At 48.8% G+C, this 17841-nt stretch overlaps 1 protein-coding gene across 1 annotated transcript in view; it reads left to right on the plus strand.

The window, feature by feature from the left end:
- Window positions 1–5429: 5429 nt before the first annotated feature.
- The window catches only part of RPS6KA5 (ribosomal protein S6 kinase A5), a 202885-nt gene continuing 190473 nt past the window's right edge, over window positions 5430–17841 (plus strand). Inside the window, exon 1 of the mRNA XM_077466763.1 lies at window positions 5430–5609. Within this exon, the coding sequence (XP_077322889.1) occupies window positions 5552–5609 (58 nt within the window). The 5' untranslated portion in view covers window positions 5430–5551. The remainder of the gene's footprint in view (window positions 5610–17841) is intronic.

Below are 17841 nucleotides of genomic sequence, written 5' to 3' on the forward strand. Positions count from 1 at the left end.
GGCCTTTGGTGGTGGTGATGCCACAAGACTGTAAGCTTACTGTAAGCTTGCAGTTACTCTTGGTGGGTGCAGGAATGTGCCCTGCTGTGAAATATCATATGAAAATTTTTATTTACCTGCCCCTGTTAAACAGGGGCAGAGAAATTGGGCCTTGGTTGGTGGTGGTGTCAAAACACTGTAACCCCTCACAGTTACTCTTTAGATGCAGGAATGGGCCCTGCTGTGAAATATTCTATCAAAAATTGTAATTACATGCCCCTGATAACCGCTTGCTGCCCACCCACCATCAAATGACGGCGGGGCGGTGCAGCTCTTGGTCATATGATGGCGGCACAGAACGGCCACTCCCAAGCGCCCACGGGGGCACGCAGCGTGTTGATCACGCCGCACTGTGTTGCTAGGACATGGTGCAACCCCGATCTGTGTAAAGAGCTGCGTCCGCAACTCTTTAACCATGTGATCGGCTGTGTCCAATCACAGCTGGTCACATGTAAACACGGAGATGCTGGTAATTGGCTCTCCTCACCTAACACTGACAGAGTGTGAGGAGAGGAAAGCCGATCAGCGGCATCTCCTCACAGGGGGGCAGCTAGGGAAGTAATCAGGGCACTGATCATCAGTGCCCTGTTTACAATATATAAAGTGTAAAAATAGCATGCCCACCAATGCAAGTATACAGTGCCCACCAATGCCAGTGATCAGAGCTCACCAGTGGCAGCAATCAGTGCCCACACTGCCCACAAGTGCCACAAATCAGTGCATATTAAACATGCCAGTCAGTGCTGGCAATTAGTGCCACCTATCAGTGCTAACCATCAGTGCTGTCAATCAGTGCCCATCTGTACCACCTATCCGTGCCCACCAGTGCCGCCTATCAGTGTCCACCAGTGCTCATCAGTGCCACCTATCAGTGCCCATAAGTGCAGCATATTAGTGCCTCCTCATCAGTGCCCATAAGTGCCGGCTCATCAGTGCCCATACATGCCACATCATCAATGCCCACCAGTTCAGCCTATAAGTGCTGCCTCATCAGTGAATTACTTACATATTTACCAACAGAAAAAAATGTAAAAACCTTTTTTTTCCAAAATTTTTGGACTTTTTTTTGTAAAGAATTAAAAACCCAGCAGTGATTACATACCAGCAAAAGAAAGCTCTATTTGTTTGAAGAAAATTATTTAAAAAAATTGTTTGGGTACAGTGTAGTATGACCGTGCAATTGTCATTCAAATTGCGACAGCGCTGAAAGCTGAAAAATGGCTTGGGCAGGAAGGGGGTGTTCGTGCCTGGTAGGCTAGTGGTTAAACAGGGGCAGAAGAATTGGGCCTTAGGCAGTGGTGCCATAAATCAAAAATATTGTTGGAAGCTAGCATCATCAAGATTGAGGAGGAATAGGATAATTACTCAGCATAGGCAGTCTTCAAGGGAATCCACATCCATAGAAAAATCTATCAGTTACATCAGCATGAGGTGCTTGATAGCTGCTGATGCAAGACCGATTCATTTTTATGAATGTGAGCCTATCGACGGAGTCTGTGGACAGACGAACTCTATGAACCATTACAAATCCTCCAGCAGCACTGAATGTGCTTTCAGAAAGAATGCTGGATGCAAGATAGCCCAGTAGCTCAATTGCATATTGAGCAAGTTCTGGCCAGTGGTCCATCCTCAAGACCCAGTAACCCAGTGGATAGTCTGTTGGAAAGGTCTCCAAGTCTGCTCTTGTCCCTAGATATTCCTGCACCATGTAATGCAGACGCTGGCAGTGGTTGCTTGAACTTATCAGACCTTGGTGCTGAGGACTGAAAAATTGTCTAAAGGTATTGGTCAGACAGCCACCTTCTCCACTGCTCTTCCTCTGATTGAACGAAGCCTCAGCAACACGCTGTCCAGCACCAGGAAATTGTAACCTCCCAGGGTCTGGAAATGCATTGCACAAACCTTTCTTCAAGGCCTCCTGAAGATATTTCATCCTCTGCTCTCTCTGCAAAGGCAGGATGAGTTCTGCAACCTTACCCTTGTAATGTGGATCAAGGAGGGTTGCCAGTCAATAATGATCCCTCTCTTGATACCATGAATCCTAGGGTCCTTTTGCAGGCTTTGCAGAATCAAGGAGGCCATGCAGCGTAAATTTGCAGAGGCATTCGATTCTAAGTCCTCTGGGTGACTAAGGGTCACAACCTCCTCTCAGCCATGTGCAACTCCTTGGATTTCTGTGGACTGAAAACCATCCCTTGAAGACTGCTGCTGAGCCTTATTCCACGTCCATGCTGACACAATCCTCCTCCTCCTCTTATTCCTGTGTGTTTGGCAGGCCCACAGGAATACTATCTGGATAAAGGGTGCCTTGACAGGTAAGGAAGTCCTCCTCTTCCTCCCGCTGTTCTGCCGCATTATTCCACGAAGCGCGTGCTCCAACAGGAAGACAAGAGGAACAGTATCACTGATGCATGCATTGTCGCTGCTCACCATCCTCATGGCCTCCTCAAATGGTGACAGGACAGTGCATGCAGGGGTCAAGTCCTGGGGAAAAAAGTGTGGGAACTCCCACCCAGGATCCACTCCCCCACCAAAAAAAAATGATACGCTCATATGCATATATATTTCACAGAAAATACGGTGCAACATTTATTGTAAAGTGCCAGTTTACAAAAACAAAATAAGTTAACTTGTCAAACTAACAGAATAATCACCACAAGAATGGAGGGGGACAGCAGACCGGAGGAGGAAAGCAGACCGGAGGGGGACAACAGAACGGAGGGGGGCATGGAGGAAAACTGGAGGGGGACAGTAGCAGAAAGGAGGAGGACAGCAGAATGGAGGGAGACAGCAGCAGAATGGAGGGGGAGCATGCTCACTGTAACTAACAAACCTGGAAGTTTGTCAATGACTCTGACGGGCAGCAAACTCGCGGCGGACCTCATGGGCGGGAGGACTCAGAGGCTCAGCTCAGGAGAGGAGAATTTGAACTGGAGAAGTCTGGCAGCTCTGAGTTGGGCTGCACTGCTGGCAATGTGCTACAGCGGCTGCGGGAGTAGTTGGCGGTGGCCCCGGGACTGTCTGGCACTGACTGGGCAGTGGGCACAGGCTGGATCCTTACCAGCAGTAAGAGTGGCTCTGTCTGGTGTGATGTCTGTGGCTGGCTGCTCTCTCTCAGAGGCGCTGCTCAGCCTAGCAACCAGTTACTCAGGCATATGCAGGATGCGGCTGCTAATGGGAACTGAGTTCCTATTGTGGAAAAAGTACAGGAACTCCGTTTCCATGCGTTCCCACAGGACTTGAGCCCTGAGTGCATGCATCCTTGATCAGTAGCCACTGGCGTGGTGTAATGAAGCCAAGCTCCCCTGACCCTGTCCTGGTGCCATACTCACACAGGTACTCATTGATGGCCCTCTGCTTCGTGTGCAGCCACTGCAGCATTGCCAACGTTGAGTTCCACCTGGTGGTCATGTCGCAAATTAGGTGGTTGGTGAGCAGGTTGCATTCCCTTTAAATGTCAGCCAGCTGAGCACTGGCATTGTATGACTGGCAGAAATGACCAAAGACTTTTCTGGCCTGCCTCAGGAGATCCTGTAAGCCTGGGTACCTGCTCAAGAACCGCTGCACAATCAAATTCAGGACGTGTGCCAAACATGGGACATTGGTCAAGTGTCCCTGTTGGAGGGCGCAGAGAAGGTTGGTGCCATTGTCGCATACAAATATTCCTGGTTGAAGCTGGCGTCAACCACCTCTGAGCCTGCCCCTGCAGAGCTGACAGAATCTCTGCCCCAGTGTGGCTCCTGTCCCCTAAGCAGACCAACTCAAGCACCGCATGGTATCTTTTTGCCTGAGTGCTTGCGTAGGCCCTTGAACGCTTAGAGAGCACTGCTAGTTAAGAGGACAAATCTACAGAAGAGGCCATAGAGGAAGAAGAGGAGGGGGTGGAGGAGAGAGCTGTGGCAGAATCACCACTAGCATTTTGGAGGCATGGGGATGGAACAAGCTCCAACAATACTGAAACCTGTCCTCAATCCTTCCCAGCTGCCAGCAGAGTTACCCAGTGCGCTGTGAAGGAAAGGTAACATCTCTGCCAGAGTCAGCGGTCATATGCACCATACTGCTGACCGCCCTGTCCAACAAGGCCAAAACATTGCCTTCCACATGCCGGTAGAGAGCCGGAATGGCCTTCCGTGAAAAGCAATGGCGTTTTGGAACCTGCCACTGAGGTACAGCACATTCCACAAATTCACGAAAGGGGGCAGAGTCTACCAGCTGAAAAGGCAGCAGTTGCAGTGCTAGCAATTTGGCCAAGCTAGCATTTAGACGCTGAGCATGTGGATGGCTGGGACCGAATTTCACACCCGGGTGGTGCGATTGCGGGATGTTAGGAAAAGTCCTGCAAGCATGTGCCTTTGGGGCAGTTTGGAAGAATGGGCAGCGCTTCCGAAAGCGGGGCAACACGAGTGGTTTTAACCCCTTCTTCGGCCGCAAGCAAGGGTGAAAAGTGGCCCACTAGCAGCCGAAAAATCCAGCTTAAACAGCGATAAAGCGCCGCTAAATCGAGTGAGGCTTTAGTGAAAATGCAGCATGGCTACAGTGTGAAAGTAGCCTAACTCGAAACTTTTAACCTGGAAACATTTTTAAAGGGTCGCCTATGTAGATTTTTTAAGTACTGAAGTTTGCCGCCATTCCACAAGCGTGCGTTATTTTAAAGCGTGACATGTTAGGTATCTATTTACATCATGTTTTATATGTTACCCAAAAAAATGTGTATTATATTGTGTTTGCATTAAAATTAATTAAAGTGTATTTTTCTCCAAATAAAATTGTGTTTGAAAAGTTGCTGCGCAAATGTGTGACATAAAAAATTGCAACAACCACCATTTTATTCTCTAGGGTCTCTGCTAAAAATATATATATGGTTTTGGGGGCTCTGAGTAATTTTCTAGCCCAAACTGCAGATTGTGACATGTATGTGAGAAGATATAGATGATATGGGACGGTAATGGAGTGAAGTCAATGTATGGAGTTTGTGTGTGTAGCAGTGTACGGGGTTGCGGGGCACACAGGTCCTCACACGCCCGCACAGACACACATATGACAGGACGGTGTCTGGTCTGACAGGATTCTGACTGAAAAAGGCGGGAACTCCCCTCACGAAGAAGACAACCCTTGCCAGCCAATAGCCTGGATTCCAAGCGAGCCAAGCAGCGAGAGAGAAAGGCTCGAGGGGCGGAGCTATTGTAGCCTTGCAGCCAATGAGTTCTCTCCGGCTTTTGTTGACGTCTGGACCGCCCCGCCCACTCCCTCCGTCAACCTTGAGGTTGCAAGGAAGGGAATCTCTGGGGCGCGCCGGGCACCGCCCACCTACTGGAGGCTCTGACCAATGGGGGCAGAGCAGGCTGTGCAGGTTAGGTAGTGCTGGCTGGAAGGGGGTGGGTTGCGCCGTGCCGTAGTGGTGCGGGGAGGGGGGGCAGAGCGGAGCCCGGGGGTGAGGAGGACGGAGCCGGCGGAGGACGGGGGAGGGGCAGCGCGGCATTCCTGTTACCGGAGAGACGGTATACGGTGTGACATGGAGGGGCCCTCCCAGGAAGGTGACCTGCTCACTGTGACCCATGAGCTCCGGAGCGGTGAGTGCTGAGGAGACCCCCCATCCCCCAACCACTGTGTGTGTGTGTGTGACCAGGAAGAGTCAGCTCCGCCCACTGGTGTGCCCCTCCCCCCTAATGTGACACCCCCTCCCCCTAATGTGACACCCCCTGTACCCCACACTAAGTACCCCTCCCCCATATATACAGTACTGGGGTAACCCCCCCTCCAGTCTACACAGTGCCACTTACCCCCCTACATAGTGCCACTTGCCCCCCCCAATGCAGTGCCACTGGCCCCCCTACCCAGTGCCACTTGTCCCCCCACACAGTGCCACTTGCCCCCTATACAGTGCCACCACTTGCCCCCCCCACACAGTGCCACTTGCCCCCACCTACACAGTGCCACCACTTACCCCCCCACACAGTGCCACTTGCCCTCCCCCCACACAGTGCCACTTGCCCTCCCCCCACACAGTGCCACTTGCCCTCCCCCCACACAGTGCCACTTGCCCCCCTACACAGTGCCACTTGCTCTCCTACACAGTGCCACTTGCTCTCCTACACAGTGCTATCACTTACCCCCCCACACAGTGTCACCACTTACCCCCCCCCTACACAGTGCCACCACTTACCCCCCACACAGTGCCACCACCTACCCCCCACACAGTGCCACCACTTACTGCCCTACACAGTGCCACCACTTACCCCCCCTACACAGTGCCACCACTTGCCCCCCCCTACACAGTGCCACCACTTGCCCCCCCACACAGTGCCACTTGCCCCCCTACACAGTGCCACCACTTACCCCCCCACACAGTGCCACTTTCCCTCCCCCCACACAGTGCCACTTGCCCTCCCCCTACACAGTGCCACTTGCCCTCCCCCCACACAGTGCCATCACTTACCCCCCCACACAGTGCCACCACTTACCCCCCACACAGTGTCAATTGCCCCCCTACACAGTGCCACCACCTACCCCCCCACACAGTGCCACCACCTACCCCCCCACACAGTGCCACCACTTGCTCCCCTACACAGTGCCACCACTTGCCCCCTACACAGTGCCACCACTTGCCCCCCTACACAGTGTCATCACCTGCCCCCCCTACACAGTGTCATCACCTGCCCCCCCTACACAGTGTCATCACCTGCCCCCCCCTACACAGTGTCATCACCTGCCCCCCCCTACACAGTGTCATCACCTGCCCCCCCCTACACAGTGTCATCACCTGCCCCCCCCTACACAGTGTCATCACCTGTCCCCCCCTACACAGTGTCATCACCTGTCCCCCCCTACACAGTGTCATCACCTGTCCCCCCCTACACAGTGTCATCACCTGTCCCCCCCTACACAGTGTCATCACCTGTCCCCCCCTACACAGTGTCATCACCTGTCCCCCCCTACACAGTGTCATCACCTGTCCCCCCCTACACAGTGTCATCACCTGCCCCCCCCACACAGTGTCATCACCTGCCCCCCCCACACAGTGTCATCACCTGCCCCCCCCACACAGTGTCATCACCTGCCCCCCCCACACAGTGTCATCACCTGCCCCCCCCACACAGTGTCATCACCTGCCCCCCCCACACAGTGTCATCACCTGCCCCCCCCACACAGTGTCATCACCTGCCCCCCCCACACAGTGTCATCACCTGCCCCCCCCACACAGTGTCATCACCTGCCCCCCCCACACAGTGTCATCACCTGCCCCCCCCACACAGTGTCATCACCTGCCCCCCCCACACAGTGTCATCACCTGCCCCCCCCACACAGTGTCATCACCTGCCCCCCCCACACAGTGTCATCACCTGCCCCCCCCACACAGTGTCATCACCTGCCCCCCCCACACAGTGTCATCACCTGCCCCCCCCACACAGTGTCATCACCTGCCCCCCCACACAGTGTCATCACCTGCCCCCCCCACACAGTGCCACTTGCCCCCCTACACAGTGCCACCACTTACGCCCCCCCTACACAGTGCCACTGACCCCTCCTTTCTACACAGTGCCACTGACCCCACCCCCCATACACACATTGCCACTGATCCCCTTTCTACAAAGTGCCACTGACTGCCCCCCTCTCCCCACACTTGCGCAGTGCCTATGATCCCTCCCCCCTGCCACTGACACCCCTTACAAAGTGACACTGACCCCCCCCTCTACACAGTGCCACTGACCCCACCCAGCCAACACACAAAGTGCCACAGACGCCCTCCCTCCCCTCTACACAGTGCCACTGATCCCATTTCTACAAAGTGCCACTGACCCCCCCCCCCCACATACAGTGCCACTGATCCCATTTCTACAAAGTGCCACTGACCCCCCCCCCCCCCACATACAGTGCCACTGATCCCATTTCTACAAAGTGCCACTGACCGCCCCCCCCCCCCCACACTTAAACAGTGCCACTGACACCACCCTACATAGTGCCATTGACACTCACTCCTACATAGTGCCATTGGCACTTCCCTCCTCTACACAGTGCCACTGACCCCCCCCCCCCAAAAGTGCCACTGACACCCCCACCCTACGAAGTGCCACACCTCCCCCTCTACAGAGTGCAAAAATTCCTCCAAAGTGCCACTGACACCCCTCCTTACACACTGCCACCGACACCCCCCTCTTCTAGTGCGGTGACCCCTAACAGCCCCTTACAATGCAGTGACCCCTAACAGCCCTTTCTTGTGTGACCAACTCTTTTATCCCAGCGCCCCCCTGGGAGCCCCTCCTGCTTGGTGCATCTTACAGCCCCCCTAACTTCTGCTGACATTCTGCACAGGATCCCCCCCCCAAACACACACACAGCTCCTCTGCTAGCATTAGTCTCATCCTTGTATGTTCACCTTCTCAGTGCCCGGCGGCATCGGCTGCATAAAACGGAGAGAGAGGAGCTCACGTTGATCCTCCCTCTCTGACCCCGGAAACCGGGAGCGACGGCCACGACTATGTCCTCACTTCCGGTCCTGCCTCTTTTTTTACTTGGCCGTTAGCAACCGGGAAAGTAGCTGATCAGACCAATCTGTGTCTGATCGACTGCATTGGAGGGGGGGGGGGTCTGAGAGACCCCAGATCTCTCCATAAAGAGGACCTGTCACGGCTTATACTGTCACAAGGGATGTTGTTCATCAAGTTTTGTATACAATAAATAATAATATATAAAAAATAAATATATATTATAAAATATATATTTATTAAAGCACCCCTGTGCTTAAGTGCAAATGCGAACGCCTATGTAAACGGTGATCATAGTTCACATGTGCGGTATTGTCGTGAACGTCAGAGCAATTATTCTAGCATTAGCCCCCCCTGTGCAACTCTAAACTGGTAAGCTGTAAAGGCATTTAAAGCATCGCCTATGGGGGAATTTTAAGCACTGTAGTTTGCTGCCTTTCCACAGGCAGACGCAATTTTAAAGTGTGACATGTTTGGTATCTATTTACTCGGCGTAACATCATCTTTCACATTATACAAATGAATTGGTGCAAATATTGTGTTTTATTTTATTCATTAAAGTGTATTTTTTTTCCAAAGAAATTGTGTTTTAAAAACTGCTGCGCAAATACTGTGTGACATAAAAAATTGCAACATCCATCATTTTATTCTCTAGGGCCTCTGCTAAAAAAAAAAATATATATAATGTTTGGTGGTTTTAAGTAATTATCTAGCAACTAGTTTTTTACATGTAGGAACGAAGTGTCAGAATTGGCCCAGATATGAATTGATCACACACTCGCTGACAACTTTATTATGTCCCCCTTGCTAGTCCCGGGTTGGACCCCCTTTTGCCATCATTTGTGGTGGCATAGATACAACAAGGTGTTGGAGATGTTCCTCAGAGATTTTGATCCTTAGTGACACGATAGCAACACAGAGTTGCTGCTGATTTGCTAGCAGAACATCCATGATTCCATTCTCAGTTCCACCACATCCCAAAGGTGCTCTGGGTGAGATGTGGTGAGTGTGGAGGCCATTGGAGGACAGTGACCTCATTGTCCAGTGGTGAGATGATTGGAGCTTTGTGACATGGGGCATTATAATGGCTGGAAGGAGCCATCAGAAGATGGGGACACTGTAGTCATGCAGGGATGGACATGGTCAGCAACAATACTCAGGTTGTGGTGTTTAAACCATGATGAATTGGTACTAAGGGGCCCAAAGTGTGGCAAGAAAATATCCCCCCACACCATTACACCACCAGCCTGAACCAGTGATAGAAGGCAGGATGGATCCATGCGCCAAATTCTGACCCCACCATCTGAATGTCGCAGCTAAAATCCAGACTCATCTGACCAGGCAACATTTTTCCAATCTTCTGTTGTCCAATTTTGGTGATCCTGTGCCAATTGTAGCCTCACTTTCCTGTTCTTAGCTGACAGGAGTGGCACCCGGTGTGGTCTTCTGCTGCTGTAGCCCATCTACTTCAAGGTTGGATGTGTTGTGCATTCAGAGATGGTATTCTGCATACCTTGGGTGTAATGATGAGTGGTTATAATAATAATAATAATAATAATAGTAATAATGAGTGGTTATTTGAGTTACTGTTGCCTTTCTATCACCTGGAACCAGTCTGCCCATTCTCCTCTGACATCAACAAAGCATTTTCCTCAACACAACTGCAGCTCACTGGATATTTTCTCTTTTTTTTTTTTTTCCATCCTGCTCTGTAAACCAGAGAGATGGTTGTGTGTGAAAATCCCAGGAGATCAGCAGTTTTTTTTAATACTCAAACCAGGCCGTCTGGCACCAACAACCATACCACGTTCAAAGTCACTTAAATCCGCTTTCTTCTCCATTCTGATGCTCAGTTTGAACTTCAGCAAGTCGTCTTCACCGCGTCTCGATGCCTAAATGCATGGAGTGGCTGCCATGTGATTGGCTGATTATCAATTTGTGTTACCAAGCAATTGAACAGGTGCACCTAATAATAAAGTGTCCGTTGTGTGTGTGTGTATGTATGTATGTGTGTGTATATATATATGTATACTGCACGATTCTGGCAAAAATGAGAATCACGTTTTTTTTTTTTTTTTTTGCCTAGAATAAAAAGATCAGGATTCTCACGATGTAAATTCTTTTTCACATTATACAACCAAAAAATGGGCTAACTTTACTGGTGTTTTTTTTTTAATTTTTTCTAAAAAGATTGTATTTGAAAGACACCTGGGAAAATACAGTGTGACATAAAATATTGTTACAAAACGACCATTTTATTCTCTAGGGTGTCTACTAAAAAAAAAAAAAAATGATATATAATGATTTTAACTTGAAACCAACAAATGTCAGAAAAAGGTTTAGTGTTTAAGTGGTTAAACTTTTTTCACTTACACACAGTCTATTCCATTGACAAATTGTTACAATGTTTATACTTAAGTTCAACTTCCTTTCTTTTGAGGGCTGTGGCTTCAGAAGAGCAGAGAGAATTCTTTGCATAGAAAGAATTGTGAAACACTTTAGTCAAGATCGGCGATAACGATTCTTGACGATTTAGGCCTCTTTCACATGGAGCGTCAGATGTCAGCGGTGACATGTCCGCTGACATCCGACCCGCTCCGATCCGAAAAAGTGTGACGAAGGAAAAACCTACTTTTCTATCCGTCATTGGATTGGGTGTCGATGGGTCTGTCCTCATCCGATCCCCCCATAGGGGAGAGCGGCGCTCTGACACGTCTGCCCTTGCACAGTGTGCAGAGACAGACCTATTATCTTCCCGCTCAGCAGGGATCGACGAATCAGAATAAATTTTGGCCTAAATTTATGTAGAAATATTATTTTTTTTTGCAAAATTATATAACAATCGAAGAAAAACAAGTTTTTATTTATTTATTTTTTTTGTCTAAAATTTTGCTTATGTGGCCATACTCATGTTAAGAGCATATAAAATACTTCCCATTCTGCAGTATCTTTAAAGCGGAGGTCCACCCTAAAGTGGACTTCCGCTCATCGGAACCCTCCCCCCCTCCGGCGCCACAATTGGCACCTTTCAGGGGGGAGGGGGGTGCAGATACCTGTACAGTACAGGTATCTGCACCCACTTCCGGGATAGCTCTCTGCGGAAAGGGGGCGTAGATTACGCCCCTTTCCGCAAGTGCCCCGCTGCCTGCTGGGAAACACACAGATCCCAGAGGCAGCGGGAACCATCCTTATTGCGCAGCGCGATTCACGCATGTGCAGTAGGGAACCGGGAAATGAAGCCGAAAGGCTCCACTTCCTGATTCCCATACCCAAGATGGCAGCGGCAGCACCCGACAAGACGATCTAGAGATCGTCTTCGGGTGCCGACATCGCGGGCGCGCTGGACAGGTAAGTGTCACTATTTTAAAAGTCAGCAGCTGCAGTATTTGTAGCTGCTGGCTTTTAAAAAAAAAAAAAAAACGCGGAGTCCCGGCGGACTCCCGCTTTAAGAGCTGTGGGCGGAAGTGACGTTTTGAAGGAACGCATCAAAAACGTCCATGCAAAAAAGCATCTGGAGCGCATCCTGACTGCATTTCTATGGTGTGAACTGGCCCTTAGTGCAGATTCCCTGTCTTCGCGATTATCGGTTCTCCTCTACTCTTGCTCATGCTCTGTCAGTCCAAATAGAAGAATGCCAATAACTGACAATTCCTAGTTACGCTGTGATTGGACAAAGCTGATCCCATGGTAAAGAGCCTACGTCATAGGCTCTTTACCATGATCGGAGATGCAGTGTGTTCCGCATGACCACGCAATTGTCCTTCAGAAAAGTGTGAGAGCGCTTAAAGTTGAAAATTGGCCTGGGCAGGAAGGGGATGAAAGTGCCCCGTTATTGAAGTGGTTAAATAATTTTTTTAAATTACGATTTATTATTATTATTTTTTTTTTATTGCATTTTAGTCTAAATATGAGATCTGAGGACTTTTTGACCCCCAGATCTCATATTTAAGAGGACCTGTCAGGCTTTTTTTCTATTACAAGGGATGTTTACATTCCTTGCAATAGGAATAAAAGTGATACACTTTTTTAAAACAGTGTAAAAAATAAAAGGTAAAATAAATAATAATTCATTTTTTTTTTTTTAAACGCGCCCCGTCCTGCTGAGCCGCGATCGGTAGAGCGACAGCAATAATTCTAGCCCTAGACCTCCTCTGTAACGCAAAACCTGCAACCTGTAGAATTTTTTTTAAACATCGCCTATGGAGATTTTTAAGGGTAAAAGCGTGTCACTATTCCAGGAGCGGGTGCAATTTTGAAGCGTGACATGTTGGGTATCAATTTACTCGGCGTAACATTATCTTTCGCAATATAAAAAAAGATGGGGCTAACTTTACTGGCGTCTTATTTTTTTTTTTATTAAAATTTTTTTCCAAAAAAGTGCGCTTGTAAGACCGCTGTGCAAATAGCCCTTGTACACACGGTCGGACATTCTGACAACCAAATCCGTTGGATTTTGTCCGACGGATTTTGCTCGAAACTGTTGCATACACACGGTCGGACGAAGTTGACGGAAAATCCAATCGTTCAGAACGTGATGACGTTATTTTGTTACGACGGGACTACGTTCAGGCTAGTAGCCAATAGCTTCGATGTAGGAATTTGATCGGACAAAGTGCCACGCATGCTCAGATCGCAATTCTCTACACATGATCGGAGCAGTTTGTCGGAAAATTTGGTCCGACGGATATTCCGACGGAAACAGTCCGATGCATACCACACACAGTCGGAATATCCGACAAAACGGTCCGATAGGACACATTCCGTCGGAATCTCCGACCGTGTGTACAAGGGCTTATGGTGTGAAGAAAAGTATTGCAATGACCGCCAGTTTATTTTGTAGGATGTTAGGCCCCTTTCACACGGGACGGATCAGTAATGATCCGCCCCATGATGATCCGCTTGCTCAGCGGGGATCTCTCCGTTGTGCCCGCTGAGCTGGCGGATAACAGGGCGGTCCCGGCTTACTGTGCAGGTACCGCCCTGTCAGATCTCGGCTCTCTTCTATGGGGGATTGGATGAGCACGGACCGTCTGTCCGTGTTCATCCGATCCGCTCTGCAGACGGACAGAAAAATAGGATTTTCCTCCGTCTGCAGAATCGGACAATTGCGGAGGCGGACAATAGCGGGTGTCTGCGGATGTTCATCCGCAGACACCCGCTATCCCATAGGAATGCATGTATGTCCGTATTTCATCCGCAAACGGATGGATGAAATACGGACATAATTGTCCGCATGTGTGAAAGGGGCCTTATAAAAAATATATAATGTTTGGTGGTTCTAAGTAATTTTCTAGAAAAAAAAACTTTTAAACTTGTAAACACCAAAATCTCAAAACGAGGCTGGTCTTTAAGTGGTTAATAAAACTGGCTCCTAAGTTTGTTAGCTGGCTAATTTTATCAAGCCCCGATCTCAACCTTCCCCCCACTTTGTTCAAAACCTACAAATATGCTTTAGTTGAGTGTTTTTAATGTTTTTGTATTTCTCTCTTCCATGACCTGTGTAACATTCCTGATGAAGTCTGCGCCCCGTGTAACTTTTTTTTTTTTTTTTTTTTAATGATGGGAAAAAATGGTTAAAATGTAACAAGCTATGAAAGTTATCTGAGGCATTTATGAGGCGGCAGAAGACGAGAGAGATTGGAAGTGACTGAGATCTGCAATTCCTTTTATAATTTCTTCATGGTTTCCCTCCCCCAGATTTGGACTGGCTTTGACAACTTTTAAACCCAAAACCATAAATATATTATATTGCAGTTCACCAATCAGAGGTGCTAGCTGCGTTTTTTTTTGTGTTTTTTCTTTTTTTTTGTTTTTTTTTGGCTTTTTTTCTCCCTCTGTTTTCACCTGGTGAAACCTGGTGATCTGGCTGTATAAGACCCCTTTCACACTGGGGAGCAGCTGTTTTGGGGTGGCTTGCAGGCGCTCTTTTTAATGCTATAGCGCCTGCAAGCCACCCCAAAACAGCTGCTCCATGCCCTGCAGTGTGAAAGCCCAGAGCGTCAGAAAAAGTCCTGCCAGCAGCTTCTTTGGAGCGGTGAAGAAGTGGTAAACTCACCGCTGCTCCCCATTGAAATCAATGGGGCAGCGCTTAGATATCGCTGGCAAAATGCCACTCTAGCAGGGTTTTGCGGGCGGACTTAACCCCCCTGGGGGGGTTAAAACCACTGAATAGTGCCACTTAAACAACGGTAAAGCGGCGCTAAAAATATAAGAGTATTAGATGGAGTAGCAGATTTAGATACACTAACAAACTGAAGCCAAACTCCAGCTCACACTTTATAAGCAGTTGCAGCAGTTTTTTCTTCTTTCTTTTGGGATAAAGGTTTAACAAATTAAAGCCAATCATTTGTAAGCACTCCTTTCAGTGGTAAATGGTTGGTCTGATCCGTCTAACTCAGGAATCCTCAAACTATGTCCCTCCAGCTGTTGCGGAACTACACATCCTATGAGGCATTGTAAAACTCTGACATTCACAGACATGACTAGGCATGATGGGAATTGTAGTTTCTGAACAACTGGAGGGCTGTAGTTTGAAGACCCCTGGTCTAACTGCTCCATCTACAAGTTATTTTGAAAAACAGACTTACTGGTCAGATCACCAGCTGACTATAAGCCCTTGTACACACGGTCGGACATTTCGACAACCAAATCCGTCGGATTTTGTCCGTCGGATTTTGTCTGTCCGGATTCTGTCCGTCGGATTTTGTCCGAAACTGTTGCATACACACGGTCGGACAAAGTTGTCGAAAAATCCGATCTTTCAGAACGCGATGACGTAATTTCGTTACGATGGGACTACATTCAGGCTAGTAGCCAATAGCTTTGATGTAGGAATTTGATCTGAGCATGCGTGGCACTTTGTCCGATCAAAATTCTCTACACATGATCGGAGTATGTCCTATCGGACCAGTTTGTTGGAAAATATTTCCAACATGTTGGAAAATTTGGTCCGACGGATATTCTGACGGAAACAGTCCGATGCATACCACACACAGTCGGATTATCCGACAACACAGTCCGATAGGACACATTCCGACGGTTTCTCCAACCGTGTGTACAAGGGCAAAGGGAAAGAAGGTAGATCTTAAACTTAAAAGGGGTAAGCTGCAATATATAATATTGTAAACCTTTGTGTTTTTTCACCTTAATGCATCCTTATAGATTGATAGCAGCGCAGTTATTGGCTCCCTCTGCTGTTAATGAAATCCAGTGATGCGATCGTCAGGGGCGGGGCCGAGTCCTGCATTCGGTGGCTATGGATGCCAAGTGCTGGACTCGGGAGCGCGCCCACAAGGGAATTCCCCCGGGAGAGAGAGCTTCTCCTAGGGGGGTGTCTGATGCGAGGACCAAAGAAGAGCAGGTTCGGGGCCACTCTGTGCAAAACGAGCGGCACAGTGGAGGGAAGTATGACGTGTTTGTTATTTAACCACTTCAATTTCAATACCGGGAACTTCCTGCCCAGGCCAATTTTCAGCTTTCTGTGCTGTTGCTGTTTAAATGACGATTGTGTGGTCATGCTACACTGTACCCAAACAGAATTTTTATAATTTTTGTTCTCACAAATGGAGTTTTCTTTTGGTGATATTTGATCACCTCTGCGTTTTTTATTTTTTGCTAAACAAATAAAAAAAGACCGAAAATTTAGAAAAAAATAAATTTTTTGCTTTTGTTTCCGTTATAAAATGTTGTAACTAAGTTTTCTCCTTCACTGATGGGCACTGACAAGGCGGCACCGATGAGGTGGCACAAATGAGCAGGCACTGACAGGCACTGGTAGGTGGCACTGATATGCAGCACTGATGGGCATTGATAGGCGGCACTGATGGGCACTCATGGGTGGCACTGGTGAGCACTGATGGGCACTGAAAGGCTGCAAAGATGGGTACTTATGGGTGGCACTGATAGGCACTGATAGGTGGCACTGGGCACTGATAGGTGGCACTGATAGGCATCCCTGGTGGCACTGGCAGTGGTAGGCATTGTGAATGGGCACTGATTGGCAGCTGCCTGGGAATTGATTGGCAGCTGCCTTGGCACAGATTGTCATTTCCTTGGTGGTCTAGGGGGGGCATACCTGGTGGTCCAGTGTGGATGGCAATCCTGGTTTTCCATGGCAGCATGTAGGTGGTCCTGGGCAGGATCTTGGGGGGCTGCACTGATAAACAATCAGCATAGACCCCCCCCCCCTGTCAGGAGAGCCGCAAGTGAGGAAAAGCCGATCGACGGCTCTTCCTGTTTACATCGTTATCAGCCATGATTGGACACGGCTGATCACATGGTAAAGAGCCTCCGTCAGAAGCTGTTTACCGAGATCAGTGTAGCGGTGTGTCACCACCAATTGCTGCGATGCGTGCCCCCCACCAGCGTGCGCCGGCTGTTATCCTGAAGGACGTCATGTGACACCCAGTCAGGATAACTGAACCACCGCCCGACCATCATTCTGCTATAGGTTGGGCGGGAAGTGGTTAAAAAAAAAAGGTCTTTACAATCGCTTTAAGGTTGCGATCCACCCAGATGACTGACCAGCAGCTGGCTCAGCCTCTCAACATCCCACTGAGAGCCTGAGCCAGCGACTCCTTCCCCCTTCCCAGCCCGGAACTCCAGTGAGCACTGGAGTGACAAAGCAGAGAGCAGTGATTGACAGCCACAACTCTCTGGTCATGTGAGTGCTCAGTTCTCAGTCTTCGATCGGGTGAGGGAAAGCTGCTGCATCTGTATATCAGCAAAGCTGATATACAGTATCTCACAAAAGTGAGCACACCCCTCACTTTTTTAAAAATATTTTATTATATCTTTTCATGTGATGACACTGAAGAAAATACAAATTAGGGGGGGAGGGACTTTATAGGTGCATTTACTACAAGAACATACCAAATTGAATAAAATCACAATTTATTGAAGTTACAAGGGTACATAAAAACAATATTTCTCTTATATTCACCAACCGCTCCTCTCTGTAACTAAATGGGTTGTATAGCCTGCCATTAGGAGAAACTAGGCAAAATTGTTTCACAATACACAGAACTTTAATCCTGCCCTTGGGGGGCGGACCCTGTGCTATCAACCCTTCCCACTGCTCCTAGCAGCTTCAGTTTTTATTTTGCCTAGCAAGGAGAATGACCTAGGAAACCCTATGGGCCTCTCGGTCCATATTTTTGCTGCAGTTTTGCTGCTTTTTGCGCAAGATAGAAGATCTCAGGATCTTTCATCAACTGCCGGCTGGGTGACAGGCTGGTTAATGATATCCTTGTAGTCTCCCCAGTCCAGCCATCGATTGTGAGCAGGCCGCAGCTAAGGCTTGGCAGGCCATGACATGCCT

This window comes from Lithobates pipiens, unplaced genomic scaffold (genome assembly GCF_037356315.1).
Source record: "Lithobates pipiens isolate NorthernLeopardFrog02 unplaced genomic scaffold, aLitPip1_a1.2 Scaffold_37, whole genome shotgun sequence".
Taxonomy (NCBI): domain Eukaryota; kingdom Metazoa; phylum Chordata; class Amphibia; order Anura; family Ranidae; genus Lithobates; species Lithobates pipiens.